The 14,622-nt window shown below is 33.3% G+C and overlaps 1 protein-coding gene across 6 annotated transcripts in view; it reads right to left on the bottom strand.

Annotated features, from left to right (window-relative positions):
- Zc3h13 (zinc finger CCCH-type containing 13) overlaps positions 1-14,622 on the bottom strand; it is an 81,531-nt gene that overhangs the window by 24,105 nt on the left and 42,804 nt on the right. For all 6 annotated transcript variants that reach the window (XM_076872095.1, XM_076872100.1, XM_076872098.1 and 3 more), the window contains exons 9-11: positions 10,805-11,115; positions 7,641-8,105; positions 2,266-2,457 (exon numbers count right to left, since the gene is read on the bottom strand). In XM_076872095.1, coding sequence (XP_076728210.1) covers positions 2,266-2,457; positions 7,641-8,105; positions 10,805-11,115 — 968 coding nt within the window. The remainder of the gene's footprint in view (positions 1-2,265; positions 2,458-7,640; positions 8,106-10,804; positions 11,116-14,622) is intronic.

The following is a 14,622-nucleotide window of genomic DNA, read 5'->3' on the forward strand; positions in this document are numbered from 1 at the left end:
CATGTTTCTTTTAGTCCTGTGTGTCTGCTTATGTTGCACCTCTGCTGGAAAATACTTTTTCCATTATTCCTTCTAGCAAACTTAAATATTCTGAAGGCCCTAATTCAGATGTCCTCTTCCTAATTAAAGCACCTTTCTTGGAATTCTGTTTGGTCCTTTGTCTTCTCATAGAACTTTACATAGCACTAACAATTATATATTAGTTGTCTATTTGTACTAGACTGTGAAGGTCAGATCTAAAGGAAAGATTTAAATTTCTGAGGACAGAACAAAGTACTTGTGTATATCTCTACCCTTAACCTCTATGAATCCCCTACTACTCACTATGCTTTAGCCACATTAGTCTTCTTTCTAATTCTAAGACATGTTAGGCTATTTCCCACCTCAGAGCATTACACCTGCGCTTTTCATGGGATGCTTTTTGTCTTTGAAAAACTAGCTACTTCTCTTGCATTTATACCTCTACATAATTTTTTTTCAAGTTGTTCATACATACTACACAACAGGTCCTTCTCTTATTCTTTATTTCTATCTGGGGCTACTGTTTGTTTCCTTGATAACCTCAATAATCAGTTACTTTAGCGAGGAGAGGGAGAATCCCCACCTCTCTGCCCCACTTTAAGTTCTATAAGGAAAGAACTATTATATATTAGCAAAGTGCCTAGCATGGATACTAAAGGCACAGAATATATCATTAACCTCAAAAATAGGTTTCTCTTTTAGTCATACATTTGATATTCACTGAAGTAGTTATACTAAAATAAATCAGAAAGATAACTGGACTTGTAGTCAGAAGACCAGAGTTTGAATTCCAGCTTTAAAATTTCCTTCCTGTAATACTGGTAACTTAACTTCTCTTAGATCTAATCTCTTAATTGTGAAACATGGATTATTTTATCATATCTATCTATCTATCTATCTATCTATATGTATGTGTGTGTGTGTGTATATATATATATAGATAGATAGATAGATAGATACATACATACATACATACATACACACACACACACACACACTCTCACAGGGACGTTGTAAAAATTAAGCTAAAAATATATATTTAAAGTAACTATCAAAGTTTCTGACACCTAGTAAAAGCTTAATATGTGTGGTTAAACTAAACACAAGATTGAACCAAATCTTCCTATAGAATTTAGGCATGAGATGAGGAAAAACCTGAGCTAGGATGTGAAAACAGAAATAAAGTACCAGGACACAGTGAAGAAAGGTTGTCAAAGAGCTAAGGAAGAAACAATTTCAGAAACACAAAACGTATAAACTCCAACCCTATCTATAGTTGAGGAAATCCTACACATCTTTTAAACCAAGTGCACTGGGCTTACCTTTAACAAACAACCTAACCAACTCTCCTGTGTCTAATCTTATCCCAAAAGTAGATGATGTCTTAGAGACTTTGCTCTCCTTCTATTACCACCCATATCAATATAGGAAGATAGTTTTTTGATTCAACCCACACTAAAGCACCAATATTCAATCTTCTGGTTCACAAAATTGCATACTATTTTAATCTCAGCATTATAGCAAACTTTACTTTAGAAATCAGCCAAGATAAGTGAGACCTTCTTCAGATTTTAAATGTTTAAAGGTCCTAACATGTACAGGCAATAAAAGCATGCTAAAGAAAGTGCTTACAACCCTTAAGGGCTTCCTAGTAATTCTGTTTCAAAATTGAGTTTTAAGAGATCATCTAATTAATGGAAAACTTTAACTTACGACAGCTAAGAATATAAATTAACCAGAGAAAATATTATATATTTTCAGAACAGACTATAAACAAAATGTTTCAGTGAACAATCTCTAGCCCTATCACTTTCCTTGTTCCTCTCTCACAGTCCTTATAAGACTCTACTGATCACAGCTAATGAGTAAGTAGGCAGGATCCTTAGCTGAAGATTTAGGTATTTCCTGAATCAGAACTGCCTGGGATGGCTCTAATCACCTACACTTTTAAAAGAGTTGTGAGCAATTTGGTTAAGGTGAGAAACATGCAATAGAGCCTCACCCCATTCTTATACTTTGCTGCCTGAGGTACTGATAGCTGTCTATTTACATAATCCCTCCAACAGCAATTCAACAAAGACTATATGAATAAATAGCTTCAAATGATCATCAAGCACATATCTTAAAAGACACTTTACATTAAAAAGTAAATCAATATTCACAAAAAGTAAATTGATAACCATTTTAAAAACAATTTTCTTTATAGAAGTTGGTTACTATATAATAAAATTCTGTTTGACAAACCTCTCTCTCTGTTGTCGCGACGATCTCTCTCTCCATGTCTTCTCTCAAAGGAAGAATCCCTTGCTTGATCTCTGTTGTCTCTTTCCAGATATCTATCTCTTTCAGGATAGCTACTCCGAGTTTCCCAGCTGTCATGATAGTTGCTACTACTACTGTGACTATCAATTTGAGAACCTCTCGTGCCTCGACTTCCTAAACAAAGGATATTCACACAAATATTTAACACATAAACAATATTCAACAAGTTTGTCAGTCACAATCCTTTTTCCTAAAAAAACACTAGTTTTTTTTTTTTTGGTATTCCAAAATGTGGTATTCATTTTTTAAAGAACACTAAGCAGTATATCAGAAACCTAAACTGTTCAATAACTGACTACAGTAAGATAAGTTCCAGTTGTCCCTATCTCTGAAAATAAGTCCTATAATAGAAACAAAGTAAGACTGACTTAATGCAGAAAACAACAAAATGAAAATGATTTTTTTCGTATCTAATTCATAAAAATATCATGAAAATAATTAAATAAATAGGAATGTTATTGTTTAAATTATAGTTTATAGTGAAAATATTCCAAATAGAATCAAGGTCCTTTGCAACATAAAGTGATAACTGCAAACTTTTATTCAAGGATGTAGAAAAAGAATGTTCACAAGTAACTTGATTCAGAAAAGCCCCAACTAGAAAGTACCCAAATATCTCTAAGTGGTGAATGGTTAAACAAATGATAGTAAGGAGAACAATATTCAGCAATAATAAAAAAACACACTATCACTACATACAACAACTTGAATGACAACATTATGTTAAGTGAAAAAGCCAGTGTCAGCAGGATACATACAGCATGATTCCATTTATGAAACATTCATGATATAAGATATAAGACATAACAGAGGTTGTCAGGAGCCAGGGACAGGGGATGGGAAGGATGTGGGAATATGGATGTGAATACAGTGGAGTAACACAACGGAATTTTATAAGGTTACAGTGGATTTTTTTTTAATGACAGAGTCTCACTATGTTGCCCAGGCTGACCTCACACTCCTGTAGCTGGGACTAGAGGTGCATGCTGCTGTGTCTAGATCAGCTGAGTACCTTGAGTTCGGCTAAGTCAATACAGTGCTACTCATGTGATTGAACTACATAGACACACACACAGAGAATAAATGTTTAATTAGAGAAATCTGAAGAAGTCCTATGGATTCTACAAATGTTAATTTCTTGGTTTTACCATAGATTGTAAGATGTAAACATTGTGAAAGCTAGAGGGTGGGTATACAGAGATCTCTTGTACATTTCTTTCTAATGCCTGTACATCCCCATCATTCAAACATACTTAAAAAAACAACAACAACAACAACAACAACAACAAAAAACTTTACATTTGGGGGGAGCATAAAGGAAAGGGGAAGTAGTACTGAGGCTGTGATAATCCAGCACTACTTGGCAAAAACTCTGGAGGGTTCTGCCTTCAATTTCATAGAATTACCACAGATCAGAAAAATAGGAAAAGATGAACTTATTCTAACTTTTTTCCATGAAAAGCCAACCCACCCAAAGCAACAATCAAAATTCCTATCTATAACTGAGGAAATCCTACACATCTTTTAAAACAAATGCAGATGGCACTTCCCCAAGGTGTACACAGACACTCATGCACACTCATATACAAACACACACAATTTACATGTAACAGGCCTGGAGCCCTAAAATAATCACAGCATAACTCTAAATAATGTAGTAAGGCATTTTAATAATCTAAATATCTGCAAAGAATATTTTAATAATTAAAGACCAGGGAGAATAAATTTGAAACACTTTTAAGGACAACAAAAGAGTTATATATAAACCTAGGAACGAAAGGTTAAAAATCAGATTAGAGGCAATTAAGAAAAATATTACAAAGATAAGTCTTGAGGGTATGACTCAGAAGGGAAAACACTGACTGAAAAGGTAAAATATTGAAGGAAAGTTAAGAATCAAGAAAGATTCAATGAAGAAAATCAACATATGTCTAATAACTATATGTTGCTTAGAGTAACACTTAAAACAACCCATAAAGGTTAAAAGGATGGAAAAAGATTTATCAAATACACACCAACAAGAGAGCAGCCAGTAAAATAGCCTTTTGTAATAGCAAAGCCTCAAAATATTTAAATCAAAAACCGATCAAACTACAATAAACCGACAAATCCACAAATTTCTAAATGATAGAAGACTTAGTTCACTTTTCTGTAAAGATATAACAATCAGACTTCAAAAATTAGATGTATATTTGAAAGTATTAACAAACCTGATCTTAGAAATATGCTTTACATCCTACCATTACAAGTGTAAGTACATGCAGAATACTTATAAATACTGAACTCCTGAGCCACAAAATAAGATTTAACAAATACTCATACCAAAGAACTGACATCAGTGTTTACCTGACAACAATTAACATGGAAGGAAGGGACTTATTAAAAGCCTGACTGGAAATGTAAAATCCAACTTCTACTTAATTTATGAGTCAAAGAAGAAATCATTAAAATTCACAAAGTGTTTAAGAATGGGTATTAATAGAAATACTATATTTTTCATAAAATAGTAAAACATAACAAAAGTTAATGAAATATAACAAAAGAAATATAAAGGAATATAAACAAGGCCAAATCTTAGTTTTCTGAAAACACTCTACACAGACAAATCTCTGGCAGGATCGAACAAGGGAAAAATAAAGGAATATGACCATAGATACAACAGAGATCTTATAAAATATATTTAGGAACATCTTTGTATCAAAAATCTGAAAACAGCCAGGCACAGTGGCGCTCACCTATAATTCCAGAGGCTAGGGAGGCTAAGGCAGGAGAATCACATAATCAAAGCCAGCCCCAACAACTCAGTGAGGGATCCTAAGCAACTTAGTGAGACCCTGTCTCAAAATAAAATATAAAGAGGACTGAGAATGTGGCTCAGTGGTTGAATGCCCCTGGGTTCAATCCCTGGCACTAAAAAAAAAAAAAAGAACAAATTTCCTAGGGGGGGGGGACTTACTAGAATTGCTTCAAGAACAAAAAGAAAATCTATACAAATCTATACAAATCTATAACTATTAGAGAAACTCATCTGGTGGAGAAAGCGCTAACCATCTGACAAATGTTACTTAACTTTTGAAGGACACATAATTAAATTGTTCCAAAAAAAGAAGCAACACATTATATATAGCTAATATAACTTTTTGAGCCCCACCCAAAGAAGAACAATATAAGGAAAAATCTGCAGTGATTTACTAGAACTGGTTCATAATGGCTAACCAGGGACAGCTGTGGATATCTCTTCCCAACTCCACATGACCTCATGATAGTAGCTTGAAATCTTCCATGGTAGAAATTATTTATACCATGAGAACTGGCAAAAGGCAAGTCAAAACTTTTCTTCTGAAGAGTCAGTTGTTAAACATTTATCACTATACCATTGACGGTATCCCAACCTCAATTAAAAACATAAATATTTAATTCAAAATTAAATTTTTAACAAACTCATTCTAGAACCTTAAACAATGACAAAATTGAATGTATCTCAGGAATGCAAGGACAGTTGCAAACTTTAAAAACATTAACATGTGAAATAACAAAATATATCAACAAACTATATGATATTCTCAAGACAAAAAATTAACAGTGATAGAAATTGTTAATTAAATTGGGTAATCAGGAGAATCCTTAGCACAATAAAAACATCTGTTAAAAAAAACAAAAACCTGCAAACACCACACTTGATGCTAGGAACAATCCTTAAAAATCTGAAACAAAGCAAAAGAAGCCCATTCTGTTTATATTCAATACTACATTGCTGGAGATGTTGAGTAGATAATTGAGAGAAAACAAATTATAATCAGAAATGAAGAGCCAAATCTGTCTGTTCCCAGGTATATTTGTTAAAATAATTTAATTAGATGTATTAGGAAAATACAGCAACAACACTTAAATCCAAGACTAATATATAAATATCAATTACTATTCCCAAGTACCAGAAATAAACATTAGAAAATGTTTTAAAAGACTCCATTTAGGGAGACACACAATTATTCACTAGCACACTTTCTGAAAAAGATTAGAGAAATTAAACATCCATCAATGTAATACTTGTGAACTTTATTATATATCCTACAATAGAGACTATGTGCCAAAATAAAGAAGTAATTGTTTACTGTGGTGAAAGATATGATTTCATAATATTTTTATTAAGTGAAAAAAGCAGGATCCAGAATAATATGTTTTACTTTTCAACAAAAATTTTAAAATTTATTTTTGTTAACCCAGAGGGGAAAATGAATGGATATACATATTTGCTTATGTCAAATGTTTTGGAAAGGAAAAACACAAAGTTGGTAAGAGTGGTGAGAGGCAAAAAGGAGAAAGGCTTTTCATTATGTATCTTTCTATACATTTGAAATTTTGAACCAGGTGAATGCATTAGTTAAAAAATATTCTAACTTTAAAAATTTTTTAAAGTAGCATTTATAATGGCAACAAAAATAGTAACCAGCAATAAAATATATGTAAAACCTTAACAGAAAAAGGTATAAATCAACAACCTTAATACATTTAAATAAAAATTAATAGTTTTTCATAAAATTAGAAACTGTTTTCTAAAACTTATAAGAAAAAACAAAGTGTCAAGAAAAGATCAATTATGAAGAACTTTTGGGCCCTTCAACACTTAAATGTGAAGCAATAATACTAACCAGGGTTAGACCAACAAACCAATGGAAAGAATACAAGTGATGAGAGTTCTGCAGCGGTGGTCTGTGGAGAAGGTAAAGAAGTGGATGAAGAAAGGTCAAATCTAATTAAATCTCAGTAGTTTGGAGACCATGATAAATAATATTTAGGTCATGTGGGTGATGGTAAATGATTTTTAGACAAGAAAAATGGCTCAAGATCCTGATATGAGATGTTCTAAAGCAAGTGCAAATACTAGAGAATATATAAATCAGTCTTTTCTGATGTCATCAGTTTTAAAAACTCACCATTTTGACTCTTTTCTAATGATCATTTTATCATCCATACACTAATTTATTGGGAAATACTTCCTTATAATTCTACTATTTTGCTTGATAGTAATTTTATTAGTGTTCCATACTAATCAAGATGGAAGGCATGACTGGATAAAACACAATCACGTGGTCTATAATCTAAACAGGGGCCCCACTTATGTTTCACTACTTTAACGATTCCTAGATGGATTTATAGGGAAAATCACAAAAATTATCTTGACAAAAGATAACAATGAACATAAAAAAATAATATATTTAGAAGAGAAATCGTAGGAGATTTAATGCTTTCTATATAAATATACAAGATAAAGTTCACAGATAAGTCAAAAATCTTACCCTTTTCAGGTAACTCTGGACCTCTCCCCCTACTTCTGCCCATCCGGTCATTCCTAATTTCACTTCGAGACTCATTTCTGGAATCATTCCTTATTTCAGTACGAGAACTTTCTTCTCTTAAGTGATTTCTGCCATAACTCCGGGATTCTTCTTGATATGTATCCTCTTTTCGATGAGTATCTCGACCTTCGCGGTCCCTGTAGTCATGGGCATCACGAGTGGACCGAGAATCTCTGGGATCACGGCTCTCTTTACTATCTCTGCTATAATCCCTCATCTCCCTTGAGTCCCGGATGTCTCTGGAGTCTCTGAGTTCCCTGCGGTCTCTAGTGTCTCTGGTATCACGACGGTCTCGACCATCACGAGGTTCTCTTTCATCTCTGTGGTCTCTAGAAGAGCTCTGATCCTGTTCATATTCTCGTTCTTCTCTTGTGTCCTTTTCTCTATCCCTTTTGCCTCTAGTCTCTGTTAACACAATTTTAGAAATCAACTGTAATTTTTTTTCCAAAGTTTAAAAAAACTAGACAATATATTTAATTAGAGCTTTATTACAAGAGTAATGTGTACTTTGCAGAAAGAAAAGGAGAAAACAGGTGAATGTTTTAAACAGTTTAAAATTAAAATTAAAACTATTTATATGCTAAAATCCAAAAGATAATTTAATTAAAGATTTGATAACTACATTCTTAACTGGATAAATGGTGAACATGAAGGTCCCCACCCCAATTTAACAATACTTATAGATCCTAAGCAACTGAAACAAATAAGTAAATATCCTTTCCTCTCATTGCTGTTTTTTATTTTTTTTTTAGAAACAATTTTAGATCCAGAGGTGCACAGTGACTTTAATTATTTCTACTGGATATTAGGCTAGATTTAAAATACATTATGACCACCTCAAATTTATTTAAGCACTGGAGAGTGGCTCAGTTAGCTGCTGGCAAAGAGTACTCTTCTTCACTCTTTTCCTGAGCTGCTCAATGGCATAATACTTGTGGGTGTGACCATTTCTAAAATTTCCTCTATTTAAGTGTTTTCTGATATATCATAGAAAAAAACACCTCATTTTTAAAAAATGGACTACAAGGACTGGACATATAGCTCAGCAGGTAGAGTGCTTGTCTCATATGCACAAAGCCCTGGGTTCAATCCCCAGCACCACAAAAAAAGAGGACCTCAATGTTTATTTAAACCAACTTTGTTATTTTATATATGAATTAATACAGGCCCAAAGCTTAGATATCTCATACCTCATGAAAATTCGCAAAGATTATAAGCCACTATTTAGACATGCCTAGAAAAGGTATAAGATGATTATAAACATAAATCTGATAGGCAGTTAAAATATTAACAAGAACCACAAAGAATAAATTCTGCCCTTTTTAATCAGACTCTTTTGCAAGTTGTTCCTATATTCGGAAACTGTCAACAATCTGAGGCTATTCTAGCAACTACAGCAGACTTATGCCTGAACATTGTAAGTTTATTCCTTTTATTGTCCTTGCTGGCTGGGTCCATAATCTGAATCTTTCAAGGAACTCTCAAATAATCCTCAAAGTCTTACTCAATACCCAATCTCCTTTGCCAATGCCTTTGTCCATATACCTATATTTACAAATGCTAAAGACAGAAGCAATGGGTAAGGATCTGATACATTTCCATCCTTTTCTTCACAAAACTATGATTTCTACTCCTCTTCCAATATCAACTGTCCCTTAAAATGTGTCCACTTATACCAGACTCCTGTTTCATGATACTGCCATCAGTCTTTACAAATACATGTAATTATTAATTTCATTCTTTATCTCCCCATACTTCTACTGAAATCTCCTTATTTCAGAAAATGACATCTAAATAAAGAGGAAGAATCATTTGCTAAATCTCTTCTTTCTATAAAAGATTAAAGAAATATCCTCTTTACAAAGGATTCTCCCATAAGCAATTCTTTCTACCAAAAAAGCATTCCCATGAGACTTGACTGATATTATTTTCCCTTCATTAGTATGTTTAATAATAATGACAAGTTTTCATTTAATAAGTAGTCATAAATATATACTAGATTCTTGGTCAAATCTAGTTGTTAAATTTTATTTAAATTAATAGGTATAAGTAAATTTTCCCATCTTACCAATTTTCCATAAACACTGTATGGAAGCTTCCATCATGAGTTCTATAAATATAGCATACACAATGTTCCATATACACTGTTATACTGTTCTGGTTCTATAATCATGTACATAATAATTAATTCTACAAAATAGATACTTTCTCTGTCTCTACCTACATATCCACTATTTATTCTGGGTAAAAGATTTTGAGTGAATACTGCTTGCACTGTTGATACGAAGAACATAACTATTAATATCATTTACAGGAGACTTCTATAATGTACTTGAACAGAGATATAAAATGCATGTTAAACAGAAATGTTGTTGCAAGTATTTCCTAAAACCTTATTATGTTCAAAAACTAACTCAGAAGAAGTTAAATAAGGAAAGGAAGCTTAAACAAGAAGTACACAAAGGGATGACAGCTTGAGTATGGAGTTGCATATCTAACATTAATATAATTCTCAGGAATTTAGAAAGTAAAACTACTTTGCTTACTTCCTTCTTTGAAGTGCTGGGATTGAATTCAGAGCCTCACACATTCTAGAAAAGAGTTCTACCAATGAGCTATACCCTCAGCTCATGCTTACTTTTTTATTTTGATTTACATCTAGAAAGTCAATGCAATGACTTGGTTGCACTGACATTCTAAAAGTTTTCCCCAGCCCTGGTCCCTTTATCAAAACGCTTTCAATGCTTTTAAACTCTGCTCCCTGATTTGCTATTCTTCTTCCCTTTACTTCTTGATTTTTAAAAACATATAGTTAACTGAAATGGACATACCAAAAATTAGACGGGCAAAAATACACACACGTCACCAACTTAGCATACCTATAAATGCCACTTGTGCATACTTAATACTTAACATCCCTATGTCTTTGAGCATTTCCCGTTGCCCTTAAGAACACTAGCCTTCATATTACAAAACTAAACATCTTCCTCCATACCTTATTACAACAATAAATATGGATGTCCAATTTTTCAGTAAGAAAATGTTTTTAATTAAAAGAACTCTTGAAAAAAAAAAGAAAAAGCAAGCTGAAGTATAGTGTATACCTTCCCTCCTTTCATGACGCCTATCGTGTGACTGTGAAGTTCGTTCATGATCATGCCTCCCTTTCTCTCTCATTGGAGAGCGATGTCTTGAAGGACTCGGCTTTCGCTGAGGAGAAGACAAGCAATGTGAAGGATAAGGAGAAGCAGAACGTCGTAAAGATGGAGTTAAAGTCCGCTGGTAAGATGGTGAAGGTGTTCTTTTTCGACGAGGAGAAGGAGAATGTCTTTGAATAGATGATCCTGATTGTGAGGATGATGAGTGATGTCTAGAAGATATAGGAGAATGATGCTGTCCTGATGGGGAAGTAGATCTATATGGAAAAATAGCAATAAAAAAAAAAAGTGTTCAAAAGCCTTCTATTCCAGCCAAAGGAATATCTTTAAACAAAACTGATGTGGCTCAAGTGGTAGCGCGCTCGCCTGGCATGCGTGCGGCCCGGGTTCAATCCTCAGCACCACATACAAACAAAGATGTTGTATCCGCCGATAACTAAAAAATAAATATTAAAAATTCTCTCTCTCTCTCTCCTCTCTCACTCTCTCTTTAAAAAAAAAAAAAAAACTGACTATAAAAGTTAAAGCTAAATGCCGCAGTCTGGCTGGGCACAAAATAACCGAGCCACCACAAAGCCTTGTAGATTCAATCAGCAACTCTTTATTCCCGAACTCTCACAGACACTCTACACGCACTACTTGGGAATACACTCCCTCCACGGGCTCTGCGTACCAATTCTCACAGAACCCCCTGAGAACTCCCCGCGGGTGCCTGAGGCAGCAGGATATGCCCTAATCCTGGAGCCGCCCTATTCCCAGCAGGATCCACCCTAAACCCAGAGCCACCCTAATCCCTGAGCAGGGTCATCTTTCAACCCAAAATGCCGTGCGTCATTCCTACTTGGCTATGGCTCTCAGCAGCTAAAAGTGTTGGTAATAATTATAAGATAAATTTCAATTTACAATACTCTGAAATTACATATAAGTTGCTTTTATTTAAAAGATGTGACTGACTTATAAGTGGAAGTAACAGCTTTAGAAGAAATATGCTGTGCCTTTCTCCCAAGTGTGCCAAGGCATACTGACTTTTCCAGGCAATATTCTCCCTAAGCGAAGACTGCCTACTCTAACTTAAAGTATAGAATTCATTTTGATAATCTGATAGTATAAACAAGTACCTGGAGGGGGAAAACTCAAAAACAACTACAGAGAAAATACACTAGTAAGATCAAGGTAGGAAGTAGCTGTGAAAATGCTTGTAAATTCAAGACCCTAGGGAAAGGAAAACTATCCCCAGCCACAAAAAGCAAATCTGTGCTGCCTGGGATGACATTTAGGACTGTGAAAGAATCCTATGGTTAATGAGAGGACAACAAAGTGTATACTGTCTTTATCTTAAATAAACTGCCTTCATTTGTGGGCAGCACAAACTGAGATTTAGTACATAAATCTTATTTAACTAGGACCTCCTCAGCTCTAAATTGTCTTCTTTCACTGCTACCAGAGGAACAACTTATAACCCCTTGAAACACATCTGAATTACACCTGGAGTCTGTTATGCCATAACCTGAGTGTGATAGCAAGATGAAGTACACATATCTGTGCAATAACTAAAAAAGAATGCTACTGTTTACAAACAACATTCTAGACATCACATACCTAGATAAATATCATATTTCTCAAAGCAATTAGCAAAATGCGAATTCAAAAAAATTCTGACATTCTATTCAAAGCATTCTGGAATTACCTTCAGTGCCTATGATAAATATGTTTTAATATCCGTAATGGTGGAAAAATCATTATTAACCTTAAACCAGGATTTAACAACCTCTGTACTATTGACATTTTATACCAGATAATTCTTAGGTGTTGGGAGTCTGTCCTGTATACTGTAAGATGCTTAGCAGTATCCCTGACAACTCAACAGCATCCCTCCCAATGAGTGGTGACAATAATGGTACATTGTCAATTGTCCCATGGAAGACAAATGATCTTGAGTTGAGAAACACTGCCCGTAAACACACGCCAGGAAAGTAATCCAATATATTCAAAAGGATTTACAGAAAAAGATTTTAGGCAAATAAAAAAAAAATGCCTTTACAATAACAATTGACTGAAAACTTCTGCTTTCTAGAACACTACATTTGTCTTAACAACTAGTTATGGTTCATTCAATTGAAGCTTTAAGCTTTTATTTAAAAACTTATTTCTTTCAATATAATAAACCATAAACCACTAAAATTTAACTGACTATAAATAGAAATTTATTTACTTACAGATACAAGTAGAAATGTTCAATGATTTTAACCCAAAGCTAGAAAACCATTTATGATCAATAGCCAAACAAATGCATCCACTGAACAGGAAAATCTTTACTGTCTGTTTCACTTTTGTTAGGTAGTAGTCAATTTGGAAATATGTAAATTAATAAAGACTGGCTTATCAATAAATGAACATTTTAAATTTCTGGAATATACTTAAAAATTTATTTCTGGAATATACTTAAAATTATTTCATGAATATCTATAATAGCCTTTGGTGATTAATTTACAGGATACAAAAACCAAAAGTTTACTCATGGTATCTTTTTAAAAAATTACAGTCCAATCATATTTCTATCCAAACCTGTTGTCTATAACATGAAAGAAAAAACTTTAGTTCACACTTGAGATGATCACACAAATATTTAAGGCCAATATACTAACATATTGCTAAGTAATGGCTTCATCATTTTAACCATGTTTTCTTCTTACTCTTTTAGTTTCAGAAAATTGTTGATTCAATTTAAATACCTTTGCATTTTTCTCTTTGATACTACTCTTCTAAATGTCTAGTGACTGAGAATAAGGAAAAGAGAAGACCTGATGACCAAGACAAGATGGATCAAATTAAGGATGTGAGTCTAACTGGACATACACCTATACCCATTCTGCATATATAAAAGATGCACTAAGCAATAAAACTATCTTGAAATTTAATCAAAATTATAAGTACTCTGGTTATAAATATATTAAAAAGAAATATATTAAAATATTTCCACTTAGAAGAAACCAGCCGATTCTAGAGAATTCTAGTTCACCTGAAGTTATTGCTCTTCTAACAGAAGGATGAAGAGCTATGTATGTATTGACCACTTTAGCTTATTTTCTTAAATTATTACCTCATTTAATCCTGACCTCAACCCAATAAGATAAAACTATTCATGTTTTACAGATGAAGTAAAAAGAGAAGCTCACGCAGAACAAGTATCTTGTCCAGGATCTTATATCAAGTAATTGGCAAAACCAGGAAAATTTTTCAATTTGTGTAACTTCAAGGTTTGTGCATTTTTCATTACACTGTAACTCAAAAAGTGAGTGGGATCCCTCTAAAGAGTTACATTTTTCCTGAGGAAATATTAATTTCATGAAAAAATAAATTTGGAAACTAATAAAAAGTGAACAAGGGAATGGGTGTTCCTTATCAAATATTTAAGTATTTCATAAATCTTGTGATTCAGGAAAATATTCATCCCTGATTAATACTGATACAGAAGCCCTCAAAAAAATACTAGCAAACTGATTTCAACAGCATATAAGAAGGATCACACATAATGACCACATGGAATTTATTTCTGGAATGCAAGGGCGGTTCAACATTATGAAATATTAACAAAATAAAATGACTACTTGGCATCTGCACTGACATACAAAACATCTGATGAAATTCAACACCTTTTAATGATTAAAAATATCAACAAATTAGAAATATAAGTAAACTACCTCAACTTAATAAAAGGCCATTTATGAAAAACCCATAGCTAATATCCCTCTCAATGAACAAAA

The sequence above is a fragment of the Callospermophilus lateralis genome, chromosome 12 (genome assembly GCF_048772815.1).
Source record: "Callospermophilus lateralis isolate mCalLat2 chromosome 12, mCalLat2.hap1, whole genome shotgun sequence".
In the NCBI taxonomy this organism is placed as follows: domain Eukaryota; kingdom Metazoa; phylum Chordata; class Mammalia; order Rodentia; family Sciuridae; genus Callospermophilus; species Callospermophilus lateralis.